The 18,568-nt window shown below is 37.2% G+C and overlaps 2 protein-coding genes across 2 annotated transcripts; one reads left to right on the top strand and one right to left on the bottom strand.

The window, feature by feature from the left end:
• Positions 1-381: 381 nt before the first annotated feature.
• Positions 382-7,658, top strand: LOC105225114 (out at first protein). Its single transcript, XM_011203452.4, has 4 exons — positions 382-1,021; positions 3,712-3,825; positions 4,972-5,290; positions 6,447-7,658. The coding sequence occupies exons 1-4, from the start codon at positions 869-871 to the stop codon at positions 6,725-6,727; spliced, it is 867 nt and encodes a 288-aa protein (XP_011201754.2). The 5' UTR covers positions 382-868; the 3' UTR covers positions 6,728-7,658.
• A 4,875-nt stretch (positions 7,659-12,533) lies between these two features.
• On the bottom strand, positions 12,534-14,457 carry LOC125778120 (piggyBac transposable element-derived protein 3-like). The gene is given in 3 exon segments (XM_049454564.1): positions 12,534-13,048; positions 13,051-14,033; positions 14,302-14,457. Coding segments are annotated over 3 exon segments (1,515 nt in total). The 5' UTR covers positions 14,319-14,457.
• Positions 14,458-18,568: the final 4,111 nt, after the last annotated feature.

Raw genomic sequence — 18,568 nt, 5'->3', positions numbered from 1 at the left:
CCAGCATCAATTCAGGACAACATCGCAATCCAAATATTTTCCTAGAGGTTTCATGGTGGCATTGTTGATTTTTTATACATCTTTATGAAAATTTAACAGAAAATCCTTCATATGTAATACTGTAATGTACATCGTATTTATTTCAAATATATATTCATAGTTTTGCCATTTCCAAAATCTTTTAATTTAAATTAAAACCAAATATACTCGCATTGTAGTATTTAAGTTAGCAAATAGTCTAACACTTCTCCTTTCGAAATGCTTCCTAATAGTTACAAAACATAGCCAATTGGCAGCTATCTTCTACGCTAGTGGCTCTCAAACTTTCATACATGCAATTTGGAGACTTTTTAAAGGCTTCTTCGCGAGCATTGCAATTTCCTGCCAGTCTTTTGGAACATGGCGGATTAATAAGACGTGAAATTAGTGTAGTGAGCGTTGCGAAAATCATTAAAAATGAAGAAATAAATATGAAATAGCGAATTTCCTTAACATGTGCACCTAGTTAATTTTAACATACGCTAAATATACCAAGTTAAATAAAGAACTTGCCGTAATAATTTTAAATATCAAAATTGTGAAATGCCAATTATGGTTGTCTCGTGTTAAGTGACGCTCGTGCACGAAAGCAATGCTTCATTGTACTGTGTAGAATTAACGCCGTTAGTTCGGAGAAAATGTGTTTATTACTTTGCTGAATCCCAAGTGCGCTTTGTATAATAATACCAATGTAAATTACCAATAAAAAATATTCATAAGATAGTGCATAACTCAATGCATTTTCGATAGAAGAAGAAATAGTACAAAAAATTTGTGTTGCGGTTATTATATGCATACGTATATAGTAACTATATAGTTGTGTATAAACATGTGTTTGTGTGTAGGCAGTATATGCAGCATCACCCCACTAACCAGCGTGCTATGTCTGCGGAATGGAGTCCAATTCAACTTTATGTTGATAATATTTTTGAATCTTTTGCTGAATTCACGCAGTCAATTGCTCATCAACGTACAAAATCAAGTGGGTGTTGTAAAATATTACCAATTTATTTATTTCCTAACATATTTTTTTGTAATATTTATGTACGTACGTACATAGGTGATATGTTTGAAATTTTTATTCTTAATAATTTGCCAATAACCATGTATGATAGGCCATAGGTCGACTGTACTTATATTTGCTTCAAAATAATTAACGGAATCTTGTCTATACATGTTCCAATATATTTCGCGAAAGCTTAATGTGTGAATTTAGAACTAGTTTTTGTAGCGGTAATAATAGTGGAATAAAAAAAAGAGACGAATAACTCTCAGCTGACTGCGACAATAGCGCAAAATTTCCAGCTCTCCAATGCATGTAAAAGTCTCCATAAATTTGCCGAACTGTGTATATTGACGAAAAAGAGGCATAAAGCAAATTGGACAAAGGAATTTAGAGCTTTTTTTTTTAATAATAATAAAAAATAAATTTCTATACATACAAGTATTTAAAGGAGTTTTCAATTCATCCACTTTTACATTTGCTAATGCCATCTGTCTACAATAAATGCTAGACGCCAGCTGCCAATTTGCTTCCTTTTAATACTTACCTATCTACCTACCTATTGTCCGTTCAGGCTTGTGGTTATTATAGCAGAACAAGGGTAAGGAATACAAATGAATGCATATGCATGTTGTCCTTGAACTTGTGAGATTTTTTAAAGGTTTTATATCCCAGTTTTTCAAGTAATTTTGAGCTAATTATAACTGGCATGGAATATAAGGGCTTGTGTTGAGTATTTACAACAGTTTTGCGATTTTGTTTTGTTTTTAAGAATATATCGTAAATATATTATTATTTTTTACTTAGTCTTTACATCGTCTTAAATTAAAAACTGGGGAATGTTTACGTTCGAAATGTGAAGTTTTAATTCAGTGATATAGCACAAAATTTAGCGGCTTAACATGAACGATAGCGTGTTCCTCTGTTTTAGATAAAAGCACGAGCTAATTATAAGTACCGGTTCGTTTGAAACCACAAATTGTATTATGAAGTGCAGCAATAAATACAAATAAATCGTATCCCCATTTAAAAAAAACATTTATGCACTCTTCTGACTTAAAGCATTATACATATAACTTTCGCTTATCGCATGTAAAAACTGCATTCAAGGTTAGCTTTTCTATATGCAATGCCTTCCGACACTTTTTAAGCTTAAGATTTACCTGATTTGCTAGCCTTCGGCAAGTACAAACATTTGAGTTTCATAAGTCTTACTACAAAGGGCAAGTACATAAGGAAACAAGCAGCCATGAACTTTGCGCTTTTTCGCTTTTCAGCAGTTCATTTATTGCATTTGCTTATCTGGTAACGCCTAGTATACAACGCCTGCTGCCAAAAGCCATTAGTTTGGACCAAGCCAAGTGCTCGCGGCTTTCTAATGAGCCTCTTAAATACACACAAAAGTTTTTCTTTCAGCTCCTTGTTGTGTCTTTTGTTTAGTTGTTTTGTTGTTACTAGCTGTTTACACTAGGGTCAACTTAAATTAAGCTATCATATTTAAAATAATGTGGAAATGTGAATATAGTGAAATAAATAAGTTCAGTTTCCAGTAACCTTAATCGATGAATCATTCTATTTTATACATCTCTAATAAAATTTTTAAAAATATAGCTTTTAATCTATAAATTCGCTGAAAAGTCTATTCAAAAGACTTGAAAATGTTTTATTTTGGCATAGTATAAAGAAAATAGTAATTCTAAGGAATAGCCTTTTATCAATTTTTTCATTCCAAAAATGTTCCAACACTCAAAATGCAGTTTTCATAAACCAATTGTCCGACAGGAGGAAGGTTCACAGATGTACAAATGTTTTGAAAAAATTAGGTATAATATAATACAATTCAAATTAAATGTCACCTTCCCTTTTTTCCAGCGTCTTTGAATTTTTCTTTACTTACACATTTTCACCTTCAGTCTTTCATTTTTATAGCTATGAATTAAAGTACTTTAATACCTTCTTTTGTTTCGCTCTCTTTTTATACAATTTTTCCCTAAGATTTAGTTCATGGACAAGTGGTTTGTTTTGTTTACCTTTTGTTACCACTATGTTGATATTGTATTTAACTACTCTTCTCGCAGATTTAGTGCATATATACGGACTAAATTTGTGTTTACTTATGTTTGACCTTTAGCTGAGACTTTGCTGGAAATATATATTTATACGTATATATTTAGGAAAAATACGTAGTGCAGCTTTAATTTGTTTCCTGTGGCAAACTTTTTTTTTACTTTTGTGTGAGAAATTAAATTTAATCTGCGGTCTACTAAAATCGATTTTTTTTCTTTTCGCCGAAAGAAAGTTTTTGATTATTTTAGGATAAGTGCTATAAATTCTTTCGAAAAAAGTGATTTATTTAGATACAGTTTAGAAATTTTTGAATTTTTTGGGCAGTTTTTGTGTGGCAATATTTGTGTATTCACAAATATTCCAATTTATTATTTTTCTCATTGTAATGATTTATAAATAAAATCTTATTTCTTATTGCTTAACTATTGCAAACTTAATTGGGCAAAAATTATTTTATATTAAGATATTGTTGCCCTCTGCTACATCTATATGAAACTATTTATATTCTACAAATTTATATTTTGTGATAAGTATTATTTTATAGAACCTTTAAATTAATTTTATTTTTATTTTTGTTTTTCCTGTTTTCTTTTGATGAAAAGGGTGGTGAGGTCATACAAGAGAGCATCACTTCCAATGTCAGCGAAGACATAATTACTTTAGAGTTTCAAAAAACAGACGGCACGCTCATCACACAAGTCATTGATTTTCGAAATGTGAGTACTCTTATAATATGAACGTTATCTAAATATACAGTTAGGTACTAATCCGCTCACGAATATATGAAAAATGTAATAAAATTGTATTTATGGTTACTTCAAACTAATAAGTTTTGTCTACAGTGACTACTAGAAACCATCAACTAACATTTTTCTGGTAACACCTTTTTTAAGTAACAGGATTTTACAAAGTACACGGGATAATTACAAATTTATTAAAATCGAGACTTATAAAATGTGTGTGAAGGCTTGTGCGCTACAAACTTTTTTTACTTACCTTTTGGTGATTTCAAATCTACTTATTTTGCGGAAAAATTCAAAATATCTCTCGGAATCATTGCATCATTAAATCAAAACATTGTTTAGTAGCCTATTAAGAGACTAGCGGTTGTCTCAATAAGCCATCTTCGACGATAGGAACAAAATCGTTTCAGGTGATACAAGCACCTCCCTGGAGATCAATACAGTTATTAAGGAGTTCCATAGAGTTGATGTCTATTACTAGAAGATTCGAAGTTCCCTAAAAAAGGACGGCCTGTATCAGTTTTTAACAAAAACATCATAATTAATGCTCGCTTAATATTCGGTACAAATAATGAAGAATGGAAGGAGTACCAACAAGAACTCAACATTTTCGTCGGTGATGTCAAAATTCCGAAGGTAAACAAGGTTTTTGAAAGACAGTTTTCAGCTGTTTGGTGAGGAGACTTCCTCCCAGTGAATGCCGCACTTAAAGCTTGAACTCCAGATATCGCAGAACAAGAGCCCGAGTTTCCGCAAAAAACAAGAGTGACTAGCGCACCTTCGCTCTGGGTATTGTAGCTCCTGATCTGTAATAAACCCTGACATACAAAGTATGGCCTTTATGTATTCATATTTTTCTTCTTAAAAAATACCAAAGGGGATTAAAACAGTAAAAAGCCGCAAGGAGGACATACAAAATCTTAAAATTTAAAGTCCTTGGCCGGAAGAAAAAATCTTGGTCCATTTTGATTACGTGACCCCGACCCTCAAGGGAACGATTTTTTTTTGTGTATTTGTGAACGGTTTAGTCCCTGAGTATATATTTTTGTCTAAAAAAAATTACAAGAAAATTATATTTCGTAAGAATTTACTAATGGCCGGCATTTTCTCTTTAAAAAGGAGGTGAAAATCGTGAAAGCGCTCGTGCTGGGCGAAGAAGAACGTGGTCAAAGTCAATATCAAGTCATGTGCTTTGTTACGAAGTTTAATAAAGGTGATTTTATATCATCTGATGCTATGGCTAAATTGCGTCAAAAAAACCCAAGTACGATACGTACTCCCGAAGAGGATAAGGGACGAGAAACATTTACGATGACATCTTGGGTGCATCTTAATCGTTCGTTGCCAATAACACGCCATCTGCAAACGCTATGCGCGGAGGCGGCAGATGCGACTTATGTGCGTAGTGTCGATTTGAAGGCGTGGTCTGAGTTGCCAGGTATGTAAGCTTTATTTAACTGTAAATTTATCTTATGTATTTGTTAGATTTTTAAAGTCGTTCTCTAAATGTACATATATGTAAAGGGTGATTTTTTAAGAGCTTGATAACTTTTTAAAAAAAAAAAACGCATAAAATTTGCAAAATCTCATCGGTTCTTTATTTGAAACGTTAGATTGGTTCATGACATTTACTTTTTGAAGATAATTTCATTTAAATGTTGACCGCGGCTGCGTCTTAGGTGGTCCATTCGGAAAGTCCAATTTTGGGCAACTTTTTCGAGCATTTCGGCCGGAATAGCCCGAATTTCTTCGGAAATGTTGTCTTCCAAAGCTGGAATAGTTGCTGGCTTATTTCTGTAGACTTTAGACTTGACGTAGCCCCACAAAAAATAGTCTAAAGGCGTTAAATCGCATGATCTTGGTGGCCAACTTACGGGTCCATTTCTTGAGATGAATTGTTGTCCGAAGTTTTCCCTCAAAATGGCCATAGAATCGCGAGCTGTGTGGCATGTAGCGCCATCTTGTTGAAACCACATGTCAACCAAGTTCAGTTCTTCCATTTTTGGCAACAAAAAGTTTGTTAGCATCGAACGATAGCGATCGCCATTCACCGTAACGTTGCGTCCAACAGCATCTTTGAAAAAATACGGTCCAATGATTCCACCAGCGTACAAACCACACCAAACAGTGCATTTTTCGGGATGCATGGGCAGTTCTTGAACGGCTTCTGGTTGCTCTTCACCCCAAATGCGGCAATTTTGCTTATTTACGTAGCCATTCAACCAGAAATGAGCCTCATCGCTGAACAAAACACGCGCGCGAAACACATTTCGAACCGAACACTGATTTTGGTAATAAAATTCAATGATTTGCAAGCGTTGCTCGTTAGTAAGTCTATTCATGATGAAATGTCAAAGCATACTGAGCATCTTTCTCTTTGACACCATGTCTGAAATCCCACGTGATCTGTCAAATACTAATGCATGAAAATCCTAACCTCAAAAAAATCACCCGTTATATATTTCTTTAATTTGGTTTAGTTTGAGTTGACTTTTTATAGCAGAACTCTAAAATACTAACAATTTTCATTTACATATGTGTATTATATATTTTTTAATATGTTTCTTTTTGCATATTTTACGCTCTCCTTGCAGGCTCCTCCATATCCAGCCTCGAAGCAGCAACTGAGAAATTTCCCGATACACTTTTCTCGCGCTGCAATGAGGTTAGCGGTCCGTGGGCACCCTGTCTTTGCACGCTCGAAACTTGTATTGGCTGGTATCCATGCGGTTTGAAATATTGCAAAGCAAAGAATGGCGCCGGCGACTCGTCAGCTGCACAATCCAACTATCGTTGCGGCATTAAGACGTGCCGCAAGTGCAGTCAATTTACCTATTACGTGCGACAGAAGCAACAATGTCTGTGGGATGAATGACGCGGGCTGCATATGGGCTTTGGCAGTTACTGCAATCATAAAACTTGTACAGTGAATCAGTGGCCAACGACACCAACGCAAACAGCGGCAGTAACAACCTCAACAACAAGAACGACAACGGCAGTAGTAGCAGCCGCAGCAGCAGCAGCGGCGGCGGCGGCGATGGGCAAATCGTTACCGCTGTCCGTGTCACCACATCGACACTGGTATGCTAATAAGAATATATATTGTGGCAGCAATAAACACTGCGTTTCGTACAACAACAATCGCGACTTTGCCACCGCGGTGGCAGCCAATCAAGAACAAATGTTTCTGCTGCAATTGCCATTGCTCTTCGTAGTATCGTCTTCATCGGATTCCGCAGCAGCTGCGACGACAGTAAACTATTGAAGCTGTTTTCGAAAACAAGTAAACCTTTTCTTTTCCTTACATTTAAATAGTTTTGGTTTAGTTGCGTAGCATAGTGTAAATACGTAGTTATATATATACATATATATATATAAGGAGTTATCGATATAAGCAATTTTTAGTATATTCGATAAGCATCAATTGATTTCCGATTACGCGACAATTGTGCCATTTAAAATGCATATTTCTCAAAATTTTCGTGTATTCCTTGAAACGTCTTCTTGTTTAAACCTCAAACTGTATTTCTTTGAAAAAACAAAATCTATTCAAGACTGTTAATGTGTTAGTGTTGTATAGTATATAATTATAAGTGATATATCATTTGCGTCGGTTATGTAGAATATCCCAAAATTCGAGTATTCCTCTACGCACACAAGTTGAAAATTATTTTGCGTATTTCTTTCAGTGTTTTTTATAACATTGTTCCTTTATTTTATCTAACCTAAAAACTTTAGCTTTTTATTTCTTTTTCAAATTAAAATTAATTCTTCAAACCGGCAACACTTGTGATGTAACCGGACATTCCACCTGCATGACCTTAATTCGTAATCCTTAACCCTCTAATGCATGAATTTTTGTTTCGACTGTGATTTTTATATTAGACTATATTCAGGTCTGTGAAGACGAATCTGATGTTAGTTTTTTTCGATTTGTCAATTTGTGTACCTTTTACAGGTAAAATAAAAATCCCGCGCTCAAGGCGGACCTATGCATTAACCCTTATTGTTCTTCATATAAATTTATGTTTTCATTTCTTCTTTATTGTGATATTTGAAAAAACAATCTTTTGCCGTTGAATTGCATAAATTAATTTTACATTTAATGCAAAAATGCCTGAGTTTCTGATTTGCATCCACGAAATTTGCACATTTTTTTGCCTGAGCGGTCCAAAAACTTACACCAGTGTCCTATTTGATCGTATCTTATATTTTCTGATAGGTGATACGTCTTTTTATAGCTTTTGGTGGTGGAGGTGTTAAAGACGATGGACGACCACGTTTTTACAGGTTTTGTCGAACCAATCAAACAAAGTGTTTCTGCCACTTCTGATCTGAAGTCAGGAAGTTTACACTTTAGGACGTCCTTATTTAGTCGGTTATAAAGACAATATGGCATTCACCATACTCACGTCCAGCATGTGGTAAAATAATTTATTTGTCCATTTTCTGGTTTTCATTTTTATGTGGTATCGACCAATCAATCCGTCAACCAAATCCACACCACCCATATGCTGGTTGTATTCTTTCACAATAGCTTGGACAATCCACCTCAACATTTTGTTTCAATTTCGATCCCAACGATTTGCCTTTAAGGAATATGAACTTTCATTATGTACAAATTGCATCTGTTTCCTACGTAGGTGGATAACAGACGAACTGCTCTTGTGTCGTACCACAAAACGCTGCTTATGTCTACTCCAAAAACACTTCCCACGTATTCTTTCATTTATACCCACGTGCTACTTTTTTTTGATTGCAGCTCTGCGTCTGTGGAAAGTTTTATATTTGGTACTCGATTTCCTCGCACTGTACCTAAACTGTGAATTCCGCGACTTCTCATATATAATAGCAATCCCAATGAGGTATAAAAGTTGTCAAAGTAAATAATATGATTGGCATTGTTTGGTATGACTTGTGACAACCTAACTACAACATTGGATGCAGCACCAAGATCTGGACAATTTGGCAAAATTTTGTTATCGCCGGCGCCACAATAAACTTCAAAGGAATATACGAATATCCAAAGGAATCGCAAATCACGAATATAGTTTCGCTCCCCATTTGTGAGGTTTTGCTGGCATATATTGCCTCACTGGGTTTCCACTCATTTTTCGTGGCACACATTTGCTCATCAACGCAAAGTCTCTGCCGCATTGGAACTGAAGAAAAACGTTGGTTGAAATGTTTTACTAGCGGCCCTTATTTTATACAAGAGGTCATAACCAGGTTGACCTTTCTCTATACGAGACGCATCATTATTGAAATGCAAGTGGTTTTCTAATTTCTTCAAATCGATTGCATGTCATGGATAAACGTATCGGATCTAATCCGTATTGTCCCCAATATGAGGCGACTGTTAGGAAAGCGATAAACAGACGTAAACAACAATTATTCCCAAAAACTTACGCAGCTCTGGTGATCGATACAAAACTTTGAAGATATATCTTTTTGCTTGGCATACAAGTTCATCTGTAAGGCTATTGCCTGCAAAAATTTTTATTAAAAATTTAATAAACTGTTATATATTAGAAATTACCTTCAGAAAGTCTTCGGTCACAAAATATGCAAAGCAGTCGTAAGGTGTTTTTAAACATTTTTAAAAATCCGGCATGTCCTGGCCTTGAAAAGCCAAATCTGCAACACTCAGCTGAAGTTTTTTCTTCTTCCAAAGAATCGATCTTATCGCACTCATATCGTTTCTCAAATCACTTGCAGCTGGTAGGACTCCGATTTTTTCTTGCGATTCTAATGCTTTGTGCACAGAACGTGTCACTGTCGACGGTAAGAATACACTAGAAGTAACGTCACAAACAGCAATGGAGGAATCGTGGCAGCTCAATTATTTCAGCATTTTCTTCAAAGTCTGTCACATTCAAACTGCCATTCGATTGCGTTTTCGCATCATTTCTGAGGAGTTTAGCATTGCATCAATGATCGTATCATTTTCCGGTAGTGAGTAGGTTGGATCCATATCAGAATCGTCACTATGCAAAATCGCATTCATTGTCGGAGTATCAGTTACCAATTGCGACTCTTCGAAATATTGGTCGAATTTCTTCATCCGTCATATGGGTCTTTAGAATAACGCGACATATCTGATTATTATTCAATAATAAATAAGAAAAATTTTCAATTGTACACAAATATTTCATTTTACTTGAAAAAGGTAGGCAGCGCAATGCATGAGTCCGCCTCAAGGCGGAGTTCAATATTTTCGAATTTACTCACCTGCTATTAGTTTTTTTTATTATAATCGAACACTATCATAAAAGAGCACAAAATTCCACACCCGTAAGTATTTTTTTTCAACTTGAAACGACACAAGAATTATATATTTCTTGTTGTTCAGAAAATTGTGTTGATTGCAAAAATAATTAAATTGGCGGGAAAGTGGCTAATCTGTCACTTCAAATTGACAGTACGTCAAAACTAGAAGTAGTATTGCCAATCTGAAAAAACCATTACGAAGTTGAACTTTAAGCGTTCTTTTGAAAAAAAAAAATCCGAATTTAATATTAAAAGAAATATTTTATATCTGATTTTGAAAACACCCCGTCTGTAGGCAGGCATATGCACTAGAGGGTTAATGCGTTTGCCATGGTCCTCGTTAAAAGAGGGGTTTCTCTTCCGAGGCTGTTGTTTCATTTTCATTGGGGGGACCTTTTTCACGAGGCGGGTCCCAAACCCAGCTGGAACCGCCAGCTGTGCTTATGCTTTTGTACAGTACAGTACAGCTGCTGTGATCTGTCTGGGCTTACTTCGTCTGGAGCCCTTAGGTTTTGTAGCCTCCACGGGAGCGGGTGCTGAGGATGCTGGCTGCTGTTGTTGTTATTTGAATTATTCCTGCTCATATTTTGAAAGATTTGAGATGCTTCTCATAAAACCATTTACACTAGCAACCGCCAGCTGTCACCAGCTTTGGCTATCCTTCTATCATGCCATGGACTGTTGCTATGAAGTCCAAACTGGAACGCTGTCCCCAGTATTAAACTAGGCCCTGTTACTCGTCTGCTACAGAAGCCTTCTTACCCGTCCGTCTCTGGAACACACCCTACTAGCTGTGTCCGCGACCCTGGAGATGTAAGATCTATCTCAACAATACTAGATGCTACTTTTCTTCCCGCTCGCATCATAAGACTGGAATACTTTTCCACAAGGTCATCAATTGAAACCGGTCCAACTCCGGAATGCCGCTGGTCAAACGGTAAACCGAACACATATCGTCCATCCAATGCAGTCCCATCAGGAGGGGGACGAACGAATATCCTTCTACCACTTTCAATTATGCCTGAGTCCACTAATCCAGCAGGTATCCCCATCGGTGCGATCTTTGGCACGAATAACTGTTCATCAATAACGGACAATCCAATTTGATCAAGGTAAACAGCAACATTCTTGAAGCTTTTGGTAAAATGCTTCTCGACTCTACTAATAAAAGGGTCATTTGCAGATGTGTCAATAAAAGGCGTCTTCCGCCGACAGACCTCCAACTTCGCACGAGCCTGAAGAGTGATAACTTGGGTAAGCGTCTGTTTATCATCATCTTCAATTTCTACGCGTCGATTCTTTAAATAGTCGACAGTACTTTCAGCCAGTTTATCCACAGCTGTGAGCTGGATTTCTACTTCTGCTGGTTTTTTGCTCAATAGTTTCCCCTTTATTGAGAGATTGTAGAAGTTCTTCAAGGGATGCAAATGGGCACAGTTTCTGTATTGTGTCTGATATATATTCTTTTGTCCGTGCGCGCTCCTCTTCGTTCTTTTTTCAAACGGAACTTCTCTGCTTGCTTACTCTTTGATCCTTTACCGCGTCGATTCGGTTGTTTGGATGTCTGAGGTACAACTACATTTTCAGTGTTGTTGGTAGTGGATGAATTATCAACTTTAGTTTCCATTGTAACTTTAAGATGATTGAAAATTATTTTGCGTATTTCTTTCAGTGTCTTTTATAACATCGCTCCTTTATTTTATCTAACCTAAAAATTTTAGCTTTTTATTTCTTTTTCAAATTAAAATTAATTCCTCAAACCGGCAACACTTGTGATTTAACCGGACATTCCACGTGCATGACCTTAACCCATATTATCCCAAGGTGTGATATTACATAGAAAAATGTTTTTTTTCTATGTCTATCTAGTGAGTAGGCTCTAAATAACATGAAAATAAGCTTTTATCAAAAATATTTTCTATACTGGCTGAAATTCAGGACCGCACCTTAAATGGGGCGCTGGGAAAATATGCCTTCGGGTTTTGTATGCGAAGTCGGTTATTATTTTGAATGGTTTTTATTAGTAAATAAAGAATAAGTACACAAAAATTATGATAAATCACAATATATAAGATCAATTATAAAACGTAAGCTAAAAATCAAAGTTGATATGAGAGAAAAAAAATTACTTTATGGTATGAAAAGCTTGAGAACAATGTTGATGGAGGCCAACTCCACATTTACTGCATTTGAATTTCGTATTCTTGTGACATTCGCGGCATCGAATTTGAGTTTCGTTTCTAATGATATAGTGTTCCTTCCCATCCAGCCTTACCGAATCTGGCAGCTTACTTTTCGTAGTTAACGGTGTCTTGCCTCCAATGCGTTTTGCTATGGATGTAGAAGGTTTGCCAAGTATCAAATAAGTCTGCACAATGTATCTTGTAAAAGACAAGAAATCATGAGCGTCTTTAGCTTGGCCTGCTGGTGAAACTCGGTATAACTGAAAAAGCATTATTAGCACAGGCATTTATGGGGAACATTATCATTTGCCAATACCATCTCTTCAGTCTTATTGAAATTCTATATTTTCCAACATTTTGGTCGAGTCGATCGACTCCGCCCATATATTTGTTATATAATAGATAGCAATGCGGTTGATCTACGTCTACTCTTTTATTGCCGCACCATCTCTTCACCTTACCAATCGGATGAACACCGCTTTCCGTTGAGGCAATAGTTACGATGTTGTTGTCGTTGTAGCGCACTAAAGTCATGTTGGATGATAAATCCGTAATTTGGTGGTGCGAACCCCGTGATGTCTTTTTCATCTCCTTGATGTCTTTTAGCGGGGCACCTTCTGTTCTATTAGCACGTAATGTACCAGTGATAACATGACCCATCTGACTTACTTCGTCTAGTAAACGTAAAGAAGTGAAAAAATTATCAATATAGAAACTGTAGTGGTTATCACTTGGCAGTTCGAAATCAAATTTGTCACTACAGAGCCTCCAACGCCTAGATTTGGATTGGTGTTACCAGTTTTAGCTCCTTGGTAAGGTTCTCCATAAATAAGATAACCCAATCGTGTACACAGTGACCAAATCTTATAGCCAAAACGTATTGGTTTACCGTGAATATGTTGTTTTGCGCCATGTTTTCCAAAATAAGGTACCATAGACTCATCGATAGACAAATGTTTGTCTCCGGGATAAAACTTTAGCCATCTCTCATTCATAAGATTCCACAGTGGCCTTACTTTTGCAAACTTATCGTCAGAAGGTAGGCGGTTGTTATCGCATGCATGAAAAAAACGTAAAAGCTCTTCAAAACGATTACGAGTCATGCATGATGCAACTCCTGGATGATGAGTGTCAATACTTTGATCCCAGTATAATCTATAGCGTGAAGCGCTATTGTAGCCTGACAAAAGCAAAATACCGATAAAGTTTTTAATTTCTTCAACAGTGACTCGAAAATTGACATGTCCTTTTGCAATTGCATTTTGTTCCGTGCTAGACCGCAGGAGCTCGAAAACTTCTTCGTCAAAAAACATCTCAAAAAAATCTAATGGATTATCCTTATCTAAAACGAAATCAGGTTGCATCGACTCCCTTTCAGGGTTTGCAGCTATATCTTTTTGTCTCCACTTCCTCGTGACAATAGTCTTAGATTTTTTTGCAGGTGGTTCATTTGACTGAGACGCGGACGGCTGTTGTTCCTGTTCATCCTGATTTATAAATGGAATTCCATCTACGGTTTCCAGGACCCCATCTGCTGATGGTAGCTGGCATCGCACCTCAGCTTCTGCTAGTAGTTGCCGACGCGTAAGATTACCTATTTCTCCCGCTTCTTCGCTTCCGCTGTCTTCATCGCTGAAGTCATTGTTTTCAGGTGGTGTGATAAATATATCTGCAGACAGTATATTATGATCATCTTCTAATGCCGATATAATTTCGTGAACGTTCAACCTGTAAATAACAAAACATATAAAAATACGGTAAAATAGTTCTAAATATAGTTTACTGAAGCTGGGAGTACAAGGGCCCGTAGCAAAAACCACGGTGCCTCCTATTCCCAGCGCACCTCAAATGGGGCGGTACACAAAACTTAGTAAAATGAACACATAAAAGCAAATTTTCGTCAAATTCATGATGTTAACTAATAGACTAGTTAAAACTTAAAAAAAAAACGAAAACGGTAAAATTAATTATAAGTATAAAAAAAGTTTTTACTTACCCTCTCCTGGAATTCATGATGGCTGAAATTCACAGAGTTTAAATAATTCCTGAGAGATAACCGAAAACAATAATCACTTTCAACAAGTTTTAGGTGATAATGACATACGTCAAGAACCCAAATAAATTATAGCCTCTACCAACACAGAATAAAATTTGCGTAATCTGAAACAAAAAAGAAGTGCACCTTAAATGGAGCGCTGGGATAATATGGGTTAATTAGTAATCCTTCATGCGTTTGCCATGGTCCTCGTTAAAAGAGGGGTTTCTCTTCCGAGGCTGTTGTTTCATTTTCATTGGGGGGACCTTTTTCACGTGGCGGGTTCCAAACCCAGCTGGGACCGCCAGCTGTGCTTTTGCTTTTGTACAGTACAGTACAGCTGCTGTGATCTGTCTGGGCTTACTTCGTCTGGAGCCCTTAGGTTTTGTAGCCTCCACGGGAGCGGGTGCTGAGGATGCTGGCTGCTGTTGTTGTTATTTGAATTATTCCTGCTCATATTTTGAAAGATTTGAGATGCTTCTCATAAAACCATTTACACTAGCAACCGCCAGCTGTCACCAGCTTTGGCTGTTTGTCACGGTCCTCAACCTCCACGCGTCGATTCTTTAGGTAATCAACCGTACTATCAGCCAATTTATCGATAGCGGTAAGTTGAATTTCAACTTCAGCTGGCTTGTGTTCAACAACTTCTCCTTTGTTCAAAGATTGGAGAAGTTCCTCGAGGGAAGCGAATGGGCAAAACTTTTGTATTGCATCGGAAATGTATTCTTTAGTTCGTGCTCGCTCCTCCTCATTCTTCTTTAGGCGAAACTTCTCTGCCTGTCGTCCTTTAGATCCCTTACCTCGTCGGTTAGGTTGCTTGGAAGCTTGAGGTACGACTCCCGATTCGGGGTTGAGGTTTGTTGTTGAACCGATCTGACAGTCTCTTCTTCCATAGGTTGCGCAGCTTGTACCTGCTTCGGCTTGCGGCGACGGGTCTTCTTTTGGGTTGACTCAGCAGGTGCTTGTGCTGATGTGGTCGCCTGTTGTTGTTGCTGATTATTATTAGATGATTTAGAACTCATATTTATTGAGGTACTACTCATAAAACCATTTACCGACTCGGGGTCGTTGGTAGTGGATGCCTTATCAGTAACTTTCGTCTCCATTGCAAAGATTAAGTGACGTTAAATTTTTTCATATTTACTTAACAATTGATTCAGATAAAAGGCATATGTTAAGCATTTATTATAAACTATTTCAGTATTAGTTTTCAATAATGGAAACTCAATCTTCCTCTCCAAGGTATAATGCTTTCATCAATGACAATATTTTCTCCTGGCATGTAAACTTTCTGGAAATTAGCCTGTAGCATGTCTGAAATTGGGCTTATTTTTCTTAGTTTATCTCCTGGAAGAATATCTCGATTGTCGGCAAAACGTATGAAGTTTAACAAAAGTTGGAAGCGATTGCGAGACATTTTTTTTGTTCGTCTTCAGAATCAGTAGCTGAATTGGGGTCATCATTTGGTAGCCAATTAATATCAATTTCAGAATTGTCTCTTGAAAAATCTCCATCGTCGTCATCGCTGTCCGATGTTATTATATCTTGCAATACATCTGCAATCTCGTTATCCTTTACATGTCTTCGCGTCATTCTATAAATTATTCTGAAATTGAAAAAATGCATAAAATAAAACCAAAAAACTACAAAAATTTACCGTTGCACATTTTCGTGCGACGTGGCCCCACAACATGTTTTATATTCTCCCAGGCCATGTCATACGAAAATGTGCGACACAAAAAAACAGAATCACTAAATTGTGACAATTAGAGACACAATCGTGACAAGCAGAATACCGGCATAAGTTAAGGTTTTTCTACTTTATACCCTCCTGTTGGGATGCCAAACAAAATGTTTCTTATAATAAATATATTTTTAATATAAAAATTTGGAAACACACTTACCACGTCTGGATCAGTTGAGCTGTCGCAAAAGAAGTCGTTTGCGACTTTCTCTCCATTTGTCAAAGTTGTTCGGAAGTTTTCCTGGTTCCACCCAGGCACGGAATCGAATATTCCAGTCATGAGGGGCTCTTCCGCGAGTACCAAAATAACATAGTGAGCCATTCGTCTGCGACAATATTCGCTTGACTCGATAGCGAAACAGACTTATCCCAGCGCACATGTGAACTGAAGATTGGGCGAAGAACTTCCTTGTTTGTTTGTTGTTGTGCAGTTCGGACGACCTCTTCTTCTACTGGTTGGGCAGCTGTCACTTGTTTATGCTTCCTACGACGGGAGCCTTTTCGGTTTAGTAGCTTCAGCTTGAGCTGGTACTGAAGTTGCTGGCTGTTGTTGTTGAGTTGACTTATTTGTACTCATATTATATATAATATGAACATCCTTGTTCCTTTCCTCTGGCTAATGGGTGGCCGACTAGCGCCAGAGAGACTAAGTGTCTGTTGACGTTGTTTGTTGAACAGTTTTAACTACCTCTTCGTCTATTGGTTGTGCGGTGTTCACTTGCTTAGGCTTTCTACGTCGAGAGCCTTTCTTTTGCGTAGCTTCAGCGGGTGCTTGGGCTGAAGATGCTGGCTGTTGTTGTTGCTGATTTTGTTTAGATGTATTTGCGCTCATATTGATTGAGATGCTACTCATAAAACCACTTTCATAAAGAAAATGTATACTTTGAATAAGACTAGGTGTCTCATATCTATTGATGAATCCAAGCTGTGCGAGTGATCCTTTAAAGGTCGTGGATTCCGAGTGGGTGTTGTAGGGGCTCTTCGATCCTGATAGGAGTTCGGAAATCTGAAGGAGAACTGGTCGTAGGAAGGGTAGTTAAAGCAAGGTCTGATCGCAAATAATCCTGGAGTGTGAGATAGTATGTGAGTCCGTTGTAATCCTTGATAGTTTCTATGCCGTCTAGGTAATATCCCATTTCATCTGATATTGCTAGAGAAGGGAGCTTCATTTCCAAGCCGTTATAGTCATTTATACCCTCCCCTCTCTCCGTTCTGACAAATTTTAGTCGCTTCTATAAGAGCATAATGCAGTAATATTGATACCCCGAGAAAGACAGGAACTCGATCTAAACGTGTCATGACATTGTAACTACTCCTTATTATTTGGATGTACTGAGAAAAATCTAAAAGAAATTTTCTGGTACGTGCAGATCCTATTGCTCCATTTTGACCATCTACAAGAATAGCGTCGTTCAAAAGGGGATCATTGCGCTCAATTGACGACGTTGAAGACAAGTGTGTAGGTTTAAAAGCTGCGGTGTTGCCACGTTGAATTGGTTGACCATATGATGCCATGAGTCCCTGTTTTCGTCAAAGTTGTGCGGAAGTTTCCCTGGTTCCACTCTGGTACGGAATCGAATACTGTGTCGACATTTGTATTCATTTATCCCCTCGCCTATCTCCGTTCTGACAAATTTTAGTCGCTTCCATAAGAGCATAATACAGTAATATTGATACCCCGAGAAATACAGGAACTCGATCTAAACGTGTCATGACATGAAATAAAGTAACTTTAAATTTTATTCTTTTTGTCCCTGATCTTTACACTTGTACTCTCGTATTGCTGAATCTACTGACTTACGGTTTTACGTTTGTAGTGTCTAACTTTAAGACAAATTTACATCCTTACGCGGTTATAGCCAAGTTAACAACAGCGCGCCAGTCGTTCTTCCTCTTCACTATTTGGGCCCAATCGGAGATTCCAAGTGTAGTCAGGGAACTCCCCGCAGTTATAAACCTGTAATTTACCCTTTTATCAATTATGTGTGTAATATACAAATGACGAGGACAATAACTATTATTTACTAATACTAATATTATTTGATTTCTTAATATTATTAGACGGAATAGAAGTCTCAAAATAAGCAATTACTTCGAAGACTTAGTCTTACCGTCCCGCACAGACTTATATTGCTCTTGCCCTTTAGGCGGATCACGAGATGAACACCCTCCTGGTTTAAAGTCTGAATGATCGGGCGGGTACTGCTTATGCTTCTCACCGTCTTTACACCACTTAGAATTACGGTTCGGAAGTAACGTCCATTGGTCTTCTGAGGATCCAAAAACGCGATGTTGGTGGAGTGGACCCTTTTATAATTAATTGAAATGATGGCGTCATCATTTCAAGTGGCGCCTTATTTCTTTGGTCGCAAATGTGATCGTTTAATTTCTTTAGTTGTAAATATGACCGTTTTACGACTTACAATAACTTATGCAGTACAAATTATTGAGGTATTATCAAAACATTTAATGTTCAAAGCA

The sequence above is a fragment of the Bactrocera dorsalis genome, chromosome 1, assembly GCF_023373825.1.
Source record: "Bactrocera dorsalis isolate Fly_Bdor chromosome 1, ASM2337382v1, whole genome shotgun sequence".
NCBI lineage: Eukaryota > Metazoa > Arthropoda > Insecta > Diptera > Tephritidae > Bactrocera > Bactrocera dorsalis.
This window is presented reverse-complemented; position numbering and strand designations above follow the sequence as displayed.

Excerpts from the sequence above, each read along its gene's own strand:
- LOC105225114 (XM_011203452.4), top strand. The coding sequence starts at position 869 with ATGTGTTTGTGTGTAGGCAGTATATGCAGCATCACCCCACTAACCAGC. Across the intron at positions 3,826-4,971 it reads AAGTCATTGATTTTCGAAAT|GAGGTGAAAATCGTGAAAGC; the intron begins GTGAGTACTCTT and ends CTCTTTAAAAAG. Across the intron at positions 5,291-6,446 it reads GGCGTGGTCTGAGTTGCCAG|GCTCCTCCATATCCAGCCTC; the intron begins GTATGTAAGCTT and ends CTCTCCTTGCAG.